Source organism: Prunus persica, chromosome G8 (assembly GCF_000346465.2).
Source record: "Prunus persica cultivar Lovell chromosome G8, Prunus_persica_NCBIv2, whole genome shotgun sequence".
In the NCBI taxonomy this organism is placed as follows: Eukaryota; Viridiplantae; Streptophyta; class Magnoliopsida; order Rosales; family Rosaceae; genus Prunus; species Prunus persica.
Genome location: NC_034016.1, coordinates 18,363,834 through 18,381,317, shown reverse-complemented (window position 1 = coordinate 18,381,317; position 17,484 = coordinate 18,363,834). Strand labels below are relative to the sequence as shown.

The 17,484-nt window shown below is 39.1% G+C and overlaps 3 protein-coding genes across 4 annotated transcripts; 1 reads left to right on the top strand and 2 right to left on the bottom strand.

The window, feature by feature from the left end:
• On the bottom strand, positions 1,013-3,057 carry LOC18767500 (UDP-glycosyltransferase 74E2). 2 transcript variants are annotated; one of them, XM_020553673.1, is made up of 2 exons: positions 2,053-3,057; positions 1,013-1,923 (listed from the first exon to the last, which is right to left on the bottom strand). In XM_020553673.1, the coding sequence occupies exons 1-2, from the start codon at positions 2,737-2,739 to the stop codon at positions 1,198-1,200; spliced, it is 1,413 nt and encodes a 470-aa protein (XP_020409262.1). In that variant the 5' UTR covers positions 2,740-3,057; the 3' UTR covers positions 1,013-1,197. The 2 variants fall into 2 exon arrangements, with proteins under 2 accessions (XP_020409262.1, XP_007201692.1); XM_007201630.2 differs by having other exon boundaries at positions 2,071-3,055.
• On the bottom strand, positions 5,117-8,971 carry LOC18767225 (UDP-glycosyltransferase 74G1). The gene is made up of 3 exons (XM_007201439.2): positions 8,143-8,971; positions 7,207-7,914; positions 5,117-5,257 (listed from the first exon to the last, which is right to left on the bottom strand). The coding sequence occupies exons 1-3, from the start codon at positions 8,815-8,817 to the stop codon at positions 5,243-5,245; spliced, it is 1,398 nt and encodes a 465-aa protein (XP_007201501.2). The 5' UTR covers positions 8,818-8,971; the 3' UTR covers positions 5,117-5,242.
• Positions 10,331-16,661, top strand: LOC18767093 (disease resistance protein At4g27190). Its single transcript, XM_020569715.1, has 2 exons — positions 10,331-15,192; positions 15,724-16,661. The coding sequence occupies exon 1, from the start codon at positions 13,115-13,117 to the stop codon at positions 14,201-14,203; it is 1,089 nt and encodes a 362-aa protein (XP_020425304.1). The 5' UTR covers positions 10,331-13,114; the 3' UTR covers positions 14,204-15,192; positions 15,724-16,661.

Sequence of the window (17,484 nt, the reverse complement as noted above, 5' to 3'; positions counted from 1 at the left end):
TCATGACAAAAATTGCTTTGCTCAAATTTTTATTTACTTTTATAGACGTTTCGGCCTTTTTCCTCTTGCTGATACTTTGGACAAACTCCCAAAGGACAAAACATGCATTCTATTGCAAAAAAAAGCACAAATAAATTATAGAGATGCATCAAATTACACAATTTGAGTTGAGTCTACTGCATTACATAGCCTATCAGTTTTATTTTCCACCAGAGGACTTGTGCTATAGCTAGGCAATTTTTCAGAAATACACCAGTGCTTCGCCTAGCCAGCCTTTTCTCCTTTTATATTTTACGAAACTAAATTAAGTCTAAAAAGGGGAGAGCCCTTCTTTCAAGTTGATTGATTGGTTTTACTTTTGCTCAATATAACCAAACACGTGTTAAGAAAATTAGAATACGCAACTCTAATATGGTGATATAGATTTTTTAGAGACAAAATAAGTGAACAATTGACTTGTATTATACTCATAAAAAATTACGACAAGACAACTCTCAAAGAAGACCAACTCATACAAGCACTCTTTCTCACTTCTAGAGACAAACTCACACTTCTCACAAGGACTCTATAAATTATTGCTCACTCTTCTTATTGACACTCTCTTCACTTCTTGATTGACACCAAGGAATATGGGTCACAAAATTGTTTATCTTCCAGACAAATCTCCAAGCTTAGCTGCTGACGTACTTTTCCACTTCACCGACTTGGGCTTTTATGTTCTCCTAGACTTATCTACATATATCCTTTATTCTAGATATTTCTAGTGGTAATCGATATTATCACTTTGTTGTTTGCACTTGTGGTGCTTCTAGAATATTGTAGCGATTGCTCCTCAAAATGGGGTGAGCTAGGTTGTCTATCTTGGGTTTGGTTAAGTACTGATGGGCTGGGGTTGATATGTTAACAACACGCATGTGTGGTGAGAAACAAAGTATGATAGCACAATTGTCCCCTTGAAAAGTATGCACATAATTTAGTCTTTGTGGGTCCCTAAACTTTTCTAATCATAAAGTTTTCGTATTCATTATAATTTACTTTTCATATTTCATAAAATCAAAATAGTGAAGACACGAATTTGTGACGTTTAAAAATGATTAGTCATGGAAATTATTAATCAGTCCCTAATAACATTTTCGACAAGAGGACTTGTACAAGGAATTTTTTTCAGAAATACACCACAGCTTTGCCTAGCTAGTTCTAATTCTGAACCAGTTTTGCAATGAACTCATCAATGTTTTTATCAGAACTTCCACCTTCATCCACTGCACTCTTGGCCAATGCTTTCCAATTCGAAGCGTTCTTTCGAATCTCCTTCCCTCTCTCCCCATCCAATATTTCTCTCACACAATTTGCTATTTCTTCTCCTCTCACTATCCCTTTCTCATCAGCTTGAGCTTTAAGCCCTATTTTCCACACATCCATGATGAACTTGGCATTGGTGCTCTGGTCAGCCCATTGTGGCACTGCCACCATTGGAACTCCCAAACTCAAGGCCTCCAATGTAGAGTTCCAACCACAGTGTGTGACAAAGCATCCTACAGCCTCATGTGCCAAAACTTCCAATTGAGGGCACCATGAAACCACCAAACCCTTCTCAGATGTCTCCTCTGCAAACCCTTTTGGCAGCTTAACTGATTCTGATGTCCTCACCACCCACAAGAAATAGCGTTTGCTTCTCTTCAAACCCAAACCCAATTCCTCCATTTGCTCTTCTCCCTGTTCTGCCATACTGCCGAACGACATGTATGCTACAGACCCTTTTGGCTTTGCATTTAACCATTTCATGCAGGCATCACTTTTTAGCTTTAAGAGGCTGAGACCATATTCCTTGTTGTCTTCATGACGCTTATCCAGGTACATAGATGGTATGGTTGGTCCAATCGTCCTGAATGTCCAAAACTTTGTCGTCCAATATTCTATCACCTATGCGTAAAAGGAGAGAAAAATAAAACATCAAGTTGAATCATAATTTGGTGAACAAATTTGGTGACTCTAGCAGTGTTGTGCGCGTCAACTTTCAAGAGAATGAATTAATTTGGAACCGAAAACCACCTCATCAATTTTGTTTACCTCTTGTTCCAGCTCATAAAATGTGTTGCAGAAGACCCAATCAGCTTTGCAAAGATTAGAGAACAGATCTACAGACAGTTTAAGGAAATCAGGGTAAGATTCAGGAACATAGATGAAAGATGGGGTGTCTGAAGGTTGAAGAGGTGGCAATCCAGGCAGCAAAATCTCAGAGTCAGGATTGAGAGGAAGTTTGAGCAGCCCATTATGGACAAGTGAGTATATGTTGGTAACAGCACAAGATACAGTGAAGAAAGCAGCCGCAGCAATCCCAACCCTTTTGGCCACATCAAGAGCCCAAGGAAAAACTGGATCATAAACTAGACAATCCGCAGGGTGGCCTGAGGCAGAGAGCTTGTCAATGAGCTCAGCCAAAGTCTGTGAGCCGATTTCCCGAACACGGTCCCTGTAGGCCTGGATGCTCTCTGCTTGGGCACTCCCACCTTCTCCATCAAAGCCATCAGAAATGGTCTCCAATGCAATGGAAGAGAATGATGTTGTAGATTGTTCTCCTCCTCCTTCATGCATGGCCTTGTGAACAGAGCGGGTAGTGATCAATGTGACTTTGAGTCCTTTGTGCTCTAAACGCTTGGAGAATTGGAGCATGGGATTAATGTGGCCTTGGATTGGACAGAAGAAGACCAGACAGTGAGCTTTTTCTGTCTTCTCCATTTTGTTGTGCAGAAGCCAACCACATTTGCAAGATTTATAGTGAAAATTGAAGAGCAAAATAAACCAGCCAATGAACTTTACACATATTATAATATAAATGAATATTTATTAGTAGAGACTGTCTCTGCTCAAAAACCTTGGCATATGCCAAAATTGGAGACCATTTGTGTGGTTTTAAATGTCTCGTTTGGCCCCCTTATTCAAGTTGACTGATTGGTTTTACTTCGCTCAGTATATCCGAACACACATATATGGGTGAAACAAAGTATGAAAGCGCACAACCCTTGTTCAAGTTGCCTGATTGGTTTTAATTCAAGTTGACTGTTGGGGTCTTATCTTATTCTGTAATCTTTGGCTTATGTTGGTCTTGAATGAAATAGTCTCTTTCCAAAACAAAAAAAGAAAAGAAGGTATGATAGCACAATTGTCCCCTTGAAAATTATGCACATGATTGGTCTTGCCTAAGGTCTAAAATATCGGGAGTTTTGGAAATATCGGTGGTTTAAAAACATGAAAATTTTGATGAAAATATCTGAAAAATATCGATATTGGTAAAAATTGTATAAAAATCATGAAAATTGTGGGAAAACTTGGAAATTTTTATTGAAACTTTAGAGGATGTTTATTTAATCAATTCTCTATGATTTTATTACAAAAAATTGGAAGGAAATATATTGCATTGTGGGTTTGAGTGATTTAAATTGATTATATAACGAGCTTGTCAAATACTGTGAGTTTAGAAAATATATAGTAAGTAATGAAAGAAAATTAAAAACACTATAATAATTTATTTATGAAAATTTAGTACCACAATATTTGCAAATCGTGCCATGTTTGTGAAATTGGAAATGTGGCTGCCCTGGTCGAGAGAGAGAAATGGTAAGATCTAATTTTGGCCAGACTTTTAAACAAAAAAGGTAAAACAGTATTTTACTTTTCTAATTTAGACAAACTCAATGAATCTAGGTCTCCTTTTTGACCAAATTTAAAACAAAATTTGATTCGTAAGTATTAAAACCCAAATAAAAATTATGTCTCAAATTCTAATTAGTAAGAATTGTTGTGTCTAATACTTATTTTTTATTTTTTTTATTTTTGTGGGTCGACTTAGTCCGAGCTTCCTCTTGCAGATGCTTTGGACAAATTCCCAAAGGACAAAACATGAATTAAATTGTAACACAAGAACTGGAACTTAAAAAAGGTTTTAAAAGAAGATGGAAACAGAGGGCAGTCAAGCACTCTGGATAGTCAATAGTTAGCAGTCCAAGTCGTCGCTTAGCTTTTGACTAAAGGAATGGCCTCCAAATGGGCCTGATGAGTGATAACAATAAACCCAATTCCAGCAGAATTGCTCACCCACAAATGACTCAAACACACCCACAACAATCACAACAATCCTACATAGTAATATGGAAAATGCTAAGGAGACCACATCTGTAGACTATTTTGTAAACCACCTTTTTAGTAGAGGTAAGACCCATTGTAATAGTGGGCTCCATCCCTATTAGAGACGTAATTTACAATGTCATCAAATCATGCGATCTACCTAACATGACCCGTAATTATTGCCAAAAATGTAGATAACTGCTGATCTTCTCACTACTCATTGCAACAAATATCTTGTAATCTTTCCTATCTCTTCCTATTTCTTTTAACCTTCTTTCCATTTCATTAACTTGTTCAATGAGCTCATTTCCTTACCTCACGTTCACTTTCACTCTTGCATTTTTAATTTATGTGTTGTTGACCGTGTGAGTCTTTTATATATCTCTCAACTTTTTCTTTCCAACTACATTAAATAGTTTGTCGTTGATTGTTTAACCCCTTCTCTGGGTTCAGTATAATATATTTATCACTGCTCATTTGGCTTTCATTAATTAAATAGCACGTCTCTTTCAAGCCCATTTTGATGGCTTTCTTGATGCATACGTTGTTGAGTAAACAAGATGCTGGCATTTTTACTGACAGTGTCCTCTGGTTACTGCTTTTTTGTTGTAGTTTCAGCTTCGGTGTCGAGAGTAGCAAGGCTACTTAAATTCTTAATGGGATTTCAGCAACAACACTAATGAAGGTTTTATCTGTCACTTTCTGGGAATCGAGTGTTGGAACGAGCATGAAAGAAAAGTCTGTCTTTCGGATTTGGGACTAAAAGGCCAGTTTCCTCAGGGCTTAGCTTAACTGCACAAGCAGTCCTATATCTTTCAGGCAACAAGCTAAGCGGACACCTTCCTACTGATATCATCAATAAACATCCTTTCCTTCGTTATGTACCTTGACCTCTCATCTAACAGCTTCTCAGGCAATTTTTGCGATTGAGAAACCTGTAACATGAGTCATTGCAAAGGTGATATATATGCACACGCAGAAGGTAACAAAATTGTTTGCAGAAGATTTCTTCTTTTTGAACCGTTTATTAGAATCACAGAGTCTGTTACATTATATAGCCTCACTTTTATTTTCAATATGAGGACTTGTACTCGGCAATTTTGCAGCTTTGCCTAGCCTAACTCTGAACCAGTTTTGCAATGAACTCATCAATGTTTTTATCAGAACTTCCACCTTCATCCACTGCATTCTTGGCCAATGCTTTCCACTTTGAAGTGTTCTTTCGAATCTCCTTTCCTCTCTCCCCATCCAATATTTCTCTCAGGCAATGTGTTATTTCTTCTCCTCTCACTATCCCTTTCTTGTCAGCTTGAGCTTTAAGCCCTGTTTTCCAAACATCCATGATGAACCTGGCATTGGTGCTTTGGTCAGTCCATTGTGGCACTGCCACCATTGGAACTCCCAAACTCAAGCCCTCCAAAGTAGAGTTCCAGCCACAATGTGTGACAAAGCATCCTACAGCCTTATGTGCCAAAACTTCCAATTGAGGGCACCATGAAACCACCAAGCCCTTCTCAGATGTCTCCTCCACAAACCCTTTTGGCAGCTTGGCTGCTTCTTTTTCCCTAACCACCCACAAGAAATAGCTTTTGCTTCTCCTTAAACCCAAACCCAATTCCTCCATTTGCTCTTCTCCAATTTCTGCCACACTGCCAAACGAAACGTATGCTACAGACCCTTTTGGCTTCACATTTAACCATTTCATGCAAGCATCACTGTTTGGCTTTAAGAGGCTGAGACCATACTCCCAGTTGTCTTCATGACGCTTATCCATGTACATAGATGGTATGGTTGGTCCAATCGTCCTCAATGGCCAAAACTTTGCCATCCAATCCACCGCCTATGCATAAAATGAGAAAAAGAAAACAAAAGAAAGTAGGTGTTATCTGAGAAGTTGAATCATAAGGTCAAAGTGAGAGACTTAAAAAAATTCATAAGCTGGTCATAGCCCTTGATTAGTGATGCATACAGTGAGAGATATTTAATTTCGTGGACAGAGGAATGAATTCAATTGGAACAGAAAACCATGAAAACCACCTCAATTTATGATGTTGATCACTACATATGCACAACCCTACTACACTTATACCTCCTTATCAGTAATTTTGTTTACCTCTTGTTCCAGCTCATGAAATGTGTTGCACAAGACCCAATCAGCTTTGTCAAGATTAGAGAACTGGTCCAGAATCAGTTTAAAGAAAGCTGGGTACGATCCAGAAACATAGACGAAAGATGGGGTGTCTGAAGGTTGAAGAGGTGGTAATCCTGGCAGCAAAATCTCAGAGCCTGGATTGAGAGGAACTTTGAGCAGCCCATTTTGGACAAGAGAGTATATATTGGTAACAGCACAAGAAAAGGTGAAGAAAGCAGCCCCAGCAATCCCAACCCTTTTGGCCACATCAAGAGCCCAAGACATACATGAATCATAAACTAGACAATCAGCAGGGTGGCCTGAGCCAGAAATTTCCTCAATGAGCTCAGCTAAAGTCTGTGAACCTATTTCCCGAAAACGGTCCAAGTAAGCCTCGATGCTCTCTGCTTGGGAAGCTCCTCCTTCATCATAGCCATCAGAAATGGTCTCCAATGCAATTGAAGAGAATGATGATGGTGATTGTCCTCCTCCTCCTCCTCCATGCATGGCCTTGAGAACAGAGCGGGTAGTGATAAATGTGACTTTGAGTCCTTTGTGCTCTAAACGCTTGGAGAATTGGAGCAATGGATTAATGTGGCCTTGGCTTGGATAGAACAAGACCAGACAGTGAGCTTTTTCTCTCTTCTCCATTTTGGTGTGCAGAAGCCTACCAAATGTGAGGATCTAGCTAGTGAGAATTGAAGATCAATAAATAAACCAACCAATCAACTTACAAAAATTATTAGTTTCCCTTTTGTCGGTTTCAGTGGACCTAGCTGCTGTCCCCACTTAAAAAGATTGTACATCCTTCTGGTCAGACAATGAAAGTTCTAATTATTTTGGACAAGTTCATAAACTGCAATATAATTATCCCTTACATTACATAGCCTCACTTTTATTTTTCACAGAGGTAACTCTACTAAAAGCTAAAGCTAGTAGTTTTGAACCAGTTTTGCAATGAACTCATCAATGTTTTTATCAGAACTTCCACCTTCATCCACTGCGTTCTTGGCCAATTCTTTCCACTTCGAAGTGTTCTTTCGAATCTCCTTCCCCCTCTCCCCTTCCAATATTTCTCTCACACAATTTGCTATTTCTTCTCGTCTCACGATCCCTTTCTCATCAGCTTGAGCTTTGAGCCCCATTTTCCACACATCCTGGATGAACCTGGCATTGGTGCTTTGGTCAGTCCATTGTGGCACTGCCACCATTGGAACTCCTAAACTCAGAGCCTCCAAAGTTGAGTTCCAACCACAATGTGTGACAAAGCATCCAACAGCCTCATTTGCCAAAACATCCAACTGAGGGCACCATGAAACCACCAAACCCTTCCCAGATGTCTCCTCCACAAACCCTTGTGGCAGCTTGGCTGCTTCTTTTTCCCTAACCACCCACAAGAAATAGTTGTTGCTGTTCCTCAGGCCCCAACCCAGTTCCTCCATTTGATTTTCTCCAAGTTCTGCTAAGCTTCCAAAAGACACATAAGCCACAGACCCTTTTGGCTTTGCATTTAGCCATGTCAAGCAGGCATCACTGTTTGGGTTAAAAAGGCTGAAACCATATTCTCTGTCGTCTTCACGCCGCTTATCCAAGTACATTGATGGGATTGTTGGTCCAATTGTCCTCAATGGCCAAAGCTTTGCCATGCAATCCACCACCTATGAAGAAATAATTAATCAAAATAGTCAATCTGATGTCTTACATATTGAATCAGAAGCTCCTAGCTAGTCATTAACTTTTCGAAACTTGGATTTGAATTTAAGAAAAAGGGTTAGTATTCTCTACCATCCAGCAATGTATTTGGAAGAGAAAATTAAACGATGAAATCAAATCACTTCAATTTCATTAGCATGCAACAACCCCAGTTGATAGGCTTAACTAGTTACCTCTTCTTCCAGCTCGTAAAATGTGTTGCAGAAAACCCAATCAGCTTTGTCAACATTATAGAACTGACCATCCACAACCATTGTGAAGAAAGCAGGGTATGATCCATAAACATAGATGAAAGAAGGCATGTCAGAAGGTTGAAGTGGTGGCAATCCAGGAAGCAAAATCTCAGAGTCAGGAGGCAGAGGAAGTTTGAGCAGGCCTTGGTGGACATGGTAGAATATGTTGTCAACGGAACAAGACTGAGTGAAGAAAACTGCTCCAACAATCCCAAACTTTTTGGCTACATCAAGAGGCCAAGGCATGAATGCATCGTAGACAATACAATCAACTGGGTTCCCTGAGCCAGAGAGCCTGTCAATAAGCTCAATCAGAGTCTTCGTCCCGATTTTTCGAAACCGGTCCAAATAGGCTTCTATGCTCTCTGCTTGAGTAATCCCACCTTCATCGTAGCCATCAGAAATGGTCTCAAATGCAATGGAAGTGGATGATGAGGATGATGATGATGAAATTTTTTGAATGGTGTTGTGGACAAAGATGGTATTGGCTAGTGTGATTTTGATTCCTTTGTGATTTAAAAGCTTGGAGAATTGGAGCATGGGATTGATGTGGCCTTGGGATGGATAGGGTAACACCAGGCAGTGAGCTTTGTAGGCTCTCTCTCCCTTCTCCATCTCTCTCTTTTGCTCTTTTTGCTCTGTTTTTCTGTGTTTTTTGTTTGTATTTATTCTTAGCTAAGATTCAAATCTCTGTTTCCCCCAGCAAGTTAGGTGTATGTTGATTTGGGGCTCAAATTGTCCATTGGCACCGAAAGCATATTCTAAGTGGGATTGCTGCAGAGGAATAATAGCTTTGGGAGAGATGGGATAGCTGCAGTTGCAGAGGAATAATAAGTTTGTTTTAGAGTTTGACACCAGCACGTGCAGACAAAAGGCATGCAACGATGGCTGGCTTTCTGACTTGAGTAGCTGGCCTTCACCAGTTGGCTTCTCAATAAATGGAGAAGCATGGCAGCCGCTGAATATTGGAGAAGTGGGAGAGACAACAGCAAGAAGCCATTCGGCCGGAGAGAAGAAAATTCTCTCAAATTATTTTTTTCTTTGTATTATCGGGTTTCTCTTCCTATTGAGCTTGGGTTATCTGGGTGTTTGGAAAATTGAGTGATAAACATTATTGTATATTCTCATTTATTATAGTGGAATACTCTGTCGTCTTCAAACTAAATATAGATATTGTCGAACCATTATAAATCTTGATATTCTTGTTGATGTTGTTTTGTTCCTTTTAGCTCTTGCCAATTATTGTTGTTCTATTTTCATTCACAGTTGATTGTCGCTTCCGCACAACAATATATGGTATTAATAATTTTGTGTCTCATGTGGGATCAATGGGGACAGAGAGATATGAAGCAAAAGGAGAGAGAGAGAGAGAGAGAGAGAGAGAGAGAGAGAGAGAGAGAAATCCAAAACAATGCCCTCAAATGGAAAATAGTGGCAAGAAACGTAATGGATGAAGGTGGGAAGTTGTGATAAACACAACGTTGATGAATGTGCTAGTTTTGAGTCGGTTGCAGGCAAAGTGCACCAAGTCTAAGATGTGGTGTATATCCGTGAAATTGACTTTTAGAAGTCCTGGTTTTGTGAAAAATAAAATTGAGGTTATGCAACGAGCTTAAATTCTTGTTTCTAATTGTAAACTTCATGTATATGTATTATTGATAACATTATGTAATAAATACGCTTATATTTTTCATGTATATTGAAGAATGTGCTTATTTTGCAATGTAATGCATTAGTTATTATGTTATGCGCATCTATTCTATTTTAAAATACGAATATTAAATACATATACTTTAATATGAATTGATTGATAACACTTCGGGATTATATTAAAAAAATGTGCTTATTTTGCAGTTTAATGCATTAATTATTATGCCATGTACCTTATTGTGGGTACTGTCCTCTGCATCAATAATTTACTCATATGAAGGCAAAATAGAGAACTAGGACCACTTTTTGGGTTTCAAGAAACGGAGGAGAAATTATTATCAACACGTGACACTGACCAAAATTCCTAGGTTGGGTTGGGTTCCATCTTATCTTATGGATCACCATTTTCATGGCTTAAAAAGATTTTTATGAGTTGCCTAATTTTCCAAATCTTTTTGTTTGCGTCTACATTTCGGTTTGGATTTTCATGAGGGTTTGGGGCCAAACTATCCAAACTTTGGTGTCCCATTTCAATCCACCCAAACTTTCATGGGCCAAAATCAGAGGATTTAAAATACCTAATCAAACTAGGTGTTTGGTCGGATTCTTCACATCAGCCAGGTAACCTGCTCTCTCTCTCTCTCTCTCTCTCTCTCTCTCTCTCTCTCTCTCTCGTTTTGATGGATTCTGAGTGTTCGGTTGGTGAGAAACTGTGGGAAAGTGTAGGAAAATTAGTATTCGAAATTTATTAAGTTTCTTTCACCAAAAAAAGAAAGAAATTTATTAAGTTTCTGTAATAAAAAATACTAATCTTGTAATTTTCAAATTGTTGGCTGTTTTAAGGGTTTGTTTTGGGACTATAATCACTTACGAGGAGAAGCGAGTGATTATATGGAGGAATGATTATTGATTTATTCAGAATCACTCCCAAACGAGTCATAAGCCTCATCCACAAGACAAACCTTTATACATCTTTACATTTTCTTTTATATCCTGGACTGCAAGCAATCCTCTCTGCCATTCCCACTTTCCATTATCAAATTTCTATCAATCTACAATGGAAAATATAAATAAATAAAAATCAATATTTTTTTATTTATCACCAAGGCTGCTCCTGCTAAACCAAAGCTCCATTGGCATTACATGACACAGCCATCGATATTCCATATGCACAAGCAAGAGCAAGCAACTATGCTATCAATCTCTTAGTTATCTCTTTTCTTTCTCTCTGCTGCAAAATCTTGCATTTCACCAAGCAACATACCATTCAACAGCTGCCTTATTTCTTTGTATCTGATTGTCTTTGGGATTTCATCTGTATTCTTGAGTAGTCACCAAAGGAAAAAAGAAAAAAACTTACAAGGCCTTTGGTGTTGTTGTTTGAGTAATTGCTTTCATTTTTCGTCTTTGACATTGCTTCATCTATTACATCCCTGAATCTTTATACCCAGAAAAAGAAAAAAGAACTCGAAAGTGATTGCTTTCCTTGGTTTTGCCTTTCTTCCTTTGAATCTGAATTCACTCAGAGTAACAGGAAAAAAAAAAAATCAATATTACTTACATCGGTTTTCTTTCTTTGTTTGTCTTTGGTATCCCTTAGTTAATTCGATTTGTGATCAATAGTCACCACAGGAAAAAGAAAAGTGCCAAAAAAAAAGAAAGTTTGTATTTCAGTTCTTGGAAAAGTGGCGGAGTACAGTGGCACCAGTTTGGCGCCAATTTAGTTATGTAATTCACTACAAGAGCAATATTGAGCATCTTGCCAGCCAAGTTGAGAGGCAGGGAGACAAAACAAATGGGGTGAGGCTGCGGATCGATGCAGCAACCAGGAATTTGGAGATAATAGCTCCGGAAGTGGAGACTTGGTTGCGTGATGTGATCATGACCATATTGGAAAAGGAGGCATGTTTTGAAAAAGAAAGAGTTGTAAAGGCAGGCTGCTTCAATGGTTGGTGTCTAAATCTGAAGGCTCGTCATTCCTTGGGTAGGAAAGCTAAGAAGATGACTTTGGTGGTGAATGAGCTCCTTGGAGATGGCAGTTTCAGGATGGTAGCCTATCCTGCTCCTCCCCAGGAGATTGGGTTTGCATCAATGCAACATTCTGAGGATTTCACTCTGGCTGTAACAAATACTGCTCCCCATGAAGGTGCTGGATCTTCAAGAAGATCCAACCTTGATCTTTCACCGGCACCTATGGAACTTTATGAGGGTGTCCAATCTAGATTCCTACCTTATACAAAGGCGGTCTTGGAGGCTCTGCATGATGACAACATCAACATGATTGGAAATAGTGGGATAAACATGGAAGGAGAAGAAATAGTTACAACAGAAAAGTTCATATAGAGAGTCAAAGAACAGGATATATTTGAAGGTGTTATGATGACCGTTGTGTCCCCAAATCCAGACTTCAAAAGGATGCAAAGTGAAATAGCAGAAATGTTAGGACTGAATTTGGAAAGCGAGAGTTTGGTTGAACGAGCAGAGATGCTGCGTGCTAGAATGTCAGCTGATTCTAAGAGGTACCTCATAATATTGGCTGATGTTAGCAAAATACTTAATTTGGAGGAAGTTGGAATACCTTGTGTTGATGTTGATAGCAAAAGGAGATGCAAGATCATATGGATGTCACAACTCCCAAATGTTTTCAGTGACATGAGAACTCAAAGCAATTTCAAATGGTCATGGGTGTATCCATCTGTGGGAGGATCTAATGACTTTGAATCAAGAAACAATTCAATCATCATAGATGTAATGCATGCTCTAACAGATGATCAAATCAATCCGGTTGTAATATGTGGAATGGGCGGTATAGGCAATACAACCTTGGTGGAAGAAGTTGGTAAGAGAGCAAATGCAGACGGTCTATTCGACAACAATGGCAGTTTTCACCCAAACCGCTGACTTGAGTCGTATTCAAGATGAAATTGCAGAGTTTCTTGGTCTAGAACTTACAGAAAAGGGTTTATGTGGAAGAGCAGATAAGTTACACAAAAGATTATCAGGTACTAAGAGGGTCCTTGTAATATTGGACAATGTTTCTACACAAGTAAATTTGAAGACAGTTGGAATTCCATTTCACTGTGATAAAATGAGTTGCAAAGTCTTGGTAACATCACGAAACCAGGATATATTCAACGATATGGAAACCAAAAAAAAATTTCCTATCGATGTTTTGACCGAACAAGAAGCACGGGATCTATTTAAGGAGATGGCAGGCAGTTCCATTGAATCTCCTGAGCTATATTTCGTAGCACATTAAGTTATGAGTAAATGTGCTGGTCTGCCAATTGCAATTACGACTGTTGGAAGGGCACTAAAACATAAAAGCAAGAATGTGTGGAACGATGCACTTAGACAACTAACAAGGGCTTGCCCAGAAAACATTCCAGGAATGATACAAGAAGTGTATCCCAAAATAGAGTTGAGTTACGAATGTTTAGAAAGCCATGAGGCCAAAGCATGTTTCTTGCTCTGTTGTTTATATCCCGAAGGTTGTAATATACCAATTGAAGATTTGGTTAGATATGGGTGCGGGCTTAAGTTGTTCAAAAGCATCCACTCAATGGTAGAAGGAAGAAACAGTGTAGAAACATTGGTTGGCATACTCAAAACTTCTTCTTTGTTGGTAGACAGCAACAATGAAGGGTGTGTCAGGATGCATGATGAGGTGCGGGATGCAGCCTTATCAATAGCTTCTAAGAGTAGAGATGTACTTGTGGTAAGATACGGGACGGAACTGACTGGTTGGCCTAACAATTACGTTTCTGGGCAATACATCTCCAGTACACTGATAACAAATGAAACTCCTGAGCTTTTATTGTTGTCATGTCCAGATGAATGTTTATTGAAACCACTGGCCACTATTTTAGAAGGAATGGAAAATCTCAAGGTTTTAGTTATGAAGAACACATTTGTACTGCCAATACTGCCATCACTTCCACTTTTGAAAAACCTTCAGACGCTGTGTCTAGAGCATTGTAATCTGAATTTGGACATTGGACCTGTCATTGGAGAGCTACGAACACTCATGACACTCAGCCTGCGTGGATCTTACATGGAACAATTACCTGACGAATGCAAAAATTTGATTGATCTAAGGGTGCTGGATTTGACAGGATGCAATAGTCTTAAAGTAATTTCACCGGGTGTCATATCAAAGTTTTTTCTACTAGAAGAACTGTACATGTGGAATAACTTTGGGCAATGGGTGGTAGGGGATCAAACCCCTATTGTACTAGACCAACCATGCATGGATCGGGTGGAAGCCCAGTTAGAACAAGAACAAATAGACACATTGGAGGAAGAATTTCTGGGGTCACGACTCACGAGAAGAGCACACGATGTTTGTTGACTGGATCATTGAGGAATATCATGATGAGGAAGCAGAAACTTATGCAGCAATTACAAATTTACTTTTCTTGCTTCACTTGACTACTTTGGAGATAGTCCTGCCACCAATTAAAAATCTGCTGCATACATGCAGCTTGTTGTTTAGGGGTCTTGTAAGATTTCAGATCTCTATAGGGATGATGGATAAAAAATGGGATGTAAATGCATGTGAGAACTACTTGAGACTTCATAATCTTGATGCAGAGTTCTCTCTTGTGGGTAGTGAAATCACCGGGTTGCTAAAGGATACTTTCACTCTCGAGGTGAAAATGAAGAATTTGAAGGACCCTCTGAATATCTTAGATGTAGAGGGTTATGTAAACTTGGAAGTCTCTAACACTCAATGACTGCAATGCACTGGAGTATCTTATTGATATGACACGTTCTCCAGAGAATGAGGGTCTGGAATCTCACACACTGGAGTATCTTGAAGACAAGTATGGTTCCATAAGCAGGGTTCCACGCCGGGTCTTTCCTGTCTTGAATTCACTGAAGATCAATGTTGCACGTAGTCTAAATGAGATTTGTTATGGTCAACTTAGAATGGGGCCATTTGAAGAACTAAGACAGTTAGTCTTATTGAATCTACCTGTGTTGACGCATTTGTGGATCGTACCAACTGAATTTGAATGCTTGCCAAATCTAGAATCAATGTACATAAGTGATTGCGACATGATGAGAGACATTGTAATGCAAAATGAAGAAAGTGGAGATGGAGAGGCAACAAACAAAATTGTTCTTCCTCAAGTAAAAACAATTCATCCTGATAACTTACCTAGCCTCATAACGTTTTTTCCCGCTCCCTGCACTGTTGGCTGTCCATCATTGAGAACGTTGGTGCTTTGCCGCCCTAAAATGAGGACATTTATTCCATTATTTGCAGCCGCAGGAAGTGGAACGGCAATTAATCATGAAAATTTGCAATTTCCAACCCACATTTTCAATGAAAAGGTACGCACAGGACGCAAAATCCATGCCACTGTCATGTTTCTACATACGCTGTTTCAAACCCACATTCTTAATTCTCGAGCCATCTTCTTAGTCATGCTGTTGAATAATGTAAAAGGTGTTAATATATATGGGCATGACAGCAACTAGTTAGGATGATATAGCTGGGAGCTACTCTATGATAAATCAACATTTTGGTAGATGCTATTAGTATATTGTTTTGGTTTCATAAACATTGCAAGTTGTACTCAATATTTTTAAAACTTTTGTAAATCATTGATTAGTTATCATCATGTCAGAGTTGTTTATAGATCCCTTAACACTTAAATCCTGAAACTAAGCATCCTAAGGTCTCATTTTTCATGCACATCCTAAGCATCCTAAGGTGTAAAAACCTAGTTCTTAGTTGGACAACATGTGAAACAAATCGCTTTGATGCAGAAAAGGAAACTCAATCTAGCCTTTTGTTTCTCATGTCTCTAGTGATTTCAGAGACGATGGTAGTGCTAATAGATTTCAATTTATATTCTGTAGGTTGACTTACCAGTCTTGGAGACACTTGAAATCCGTCAAATGTACAACTTCAAAGGGATATGGAACAGCCAACTTCCACCACACTCCTTCTGTGAACTAAAGAGATCTAAACGTGTCCAATTGTAGCAGATTATTGTGCTTGGTACCAATGTACATGCAAACCAGATTGCAGAAACTAGAGAAGTTAAATGTGAGAAATTGCAATTTACTGGAAGAGATTTTTGAATTCAGAGAGTTGCCTGCCAATGAAGGGCATGCTGTAACAACTTCAGAGTCAAGGGAAGCACCTTCAACTTCCCAGCCTGAAGGAATGCAAATAAAAAAGATGGATTCACCGCAAACTCAAGGATTTCAGAATCTAACATCATTATATGTTTCTGACTGTAACAATTTGAGAAATCTGCTCTCCTTCCATTACCAGAGGTCTTGAGAACCCAAAAAATCTATCTATAAGCAAGTGCCTGAAGATAGAAGAAATAGTCACTACAGAGGTGGTAGAAACAGAGGATAACGGCATGCTCCCTCAGCTAAGTTGCTTGGAACTTAGTGAGCTACCGTATCTCATAAGTTTTTCTCATGGAAAATATGCTTTCAAATGGCCATTAGTGGAAATGATCATTGTCGACGAATGTCCTGAAATGAAGAATTTCTGTTTAGGATCTCTTAGGACAGCAAAGGAAGTCAAAATAAGTATCAGTGGCGCTGGGGAGAATCTTTGGCAGGAGCTCAATGACAGTAGGGAAGAAAGCTGGTCTGCATTTTTAGATCCATAAAAGGTTTGCAATTGCATTTCTGTTGTGTTATAATTTGTATTTCGTGACATGAGCTGCGGGATCAATATGTAACATGTAGAATGTTGTGTGTACCTCAATTATTTCATTATGCTGATGTGCGCCTTCTAAGGAGGATTAGTAGCACATATGAATGTCTAAAGTATACCTGCCATACATCATGTAGAATTTTTTCTCATAATTCTCAAAAAATTCTTCTGGTATATATATATTTTTTGGATGAATTCAGGGTATCCCCGCACGTAAGCGAGGACTAATCCCTCGAGCCGGGTCAGACCCCATTTAGAGGGCAAGCTCTCCCAATGATGGCTGCTTCATTCACAATACCCCCAAAATGAAGAATATGACAATAAGCAATTCTCTTCTTCACTTTGGGGCCATTCGTAAACAGCTCTCTTCCATTAATCATATCTGGAATGGTAATTTTTTAGAATCCTAATAAGTTCACAATTGCATTCAGTCGCATGGGCACATCATCCCTATTTAGGTTCCAGGGGTACATTACCAAACATGTAGAAAACAGGTAAAGGTCCCTGAACTTTACCTCGAGTTGCAATTGAGCCCTGCAACTTCTTTTTGAGACAATTACATCTGGTAACTCAACAATCTACTGTCCAAATTTGTCAATTTGGCCCTCAAAATGAGGGCTAAAAGCGTCATTTCAAATTCCTCAACCCCTTCTACCTCTTCTACCTCCTCAACCCCTCGCCACCATAACTATCACCACCATCACAAGTGCTTTTGGTCTCACCATAACCATCAATCACCACCGACCCCTCTCCCAAGTGTGCAAACGAAGTCATTCTGGTGATTGAGGCTTACAAGGCACTGCGTGATCGGGTCCCTACCCATCTCTACCTTGTTTGTAGCTTCTCTAAATCCTTCCACCTCAGCCAAATGCGGGAGAAGAAGACGATGATGCTGGGAGTGGGAGGACTCAATTAACGTTTTAACCCTCTAATTAATAGCC

Bases quoted from the DNA above. Each gene is read 5' to 3' on its own strand.
- LOC18767093 (XM_020569715.1), top strand. From the start codon at position 13,115: ATGAGTAAATGTGCTGGTCTGCCAATTGCAATTACGACTGTTGGAAGG.
- LOC18767500 (XM_020553673.1), bottom strand. From the start codon at position 2,739: ATGGAGAAGACAGAAAAAGCTCACTGTCTGGTCTTCTTCTGTCCAATC. The intron at 1,924-2,052 runs GTGGTTTTCGGT...TTTTACGCATAG, and splicing joins AGGTAAACAAAATTGATGAG to GTGATAGAATATTGGACGAC.
- LOC18767225 (XM_007201439.2), bottom strand. From the start codon at position 8,817: ATGGAGAAGGGAGAGAGAGCCTACAAAGCTCACTGCCTGGTGTTACCC. The intron at 7,915-8,142 runs GTAACTAGTTAA...ATTTCTTCATAG, and splicing joins TTTACGAGCTGGAAGAAGAG to GTGGTGGATTGCATGGCAAA.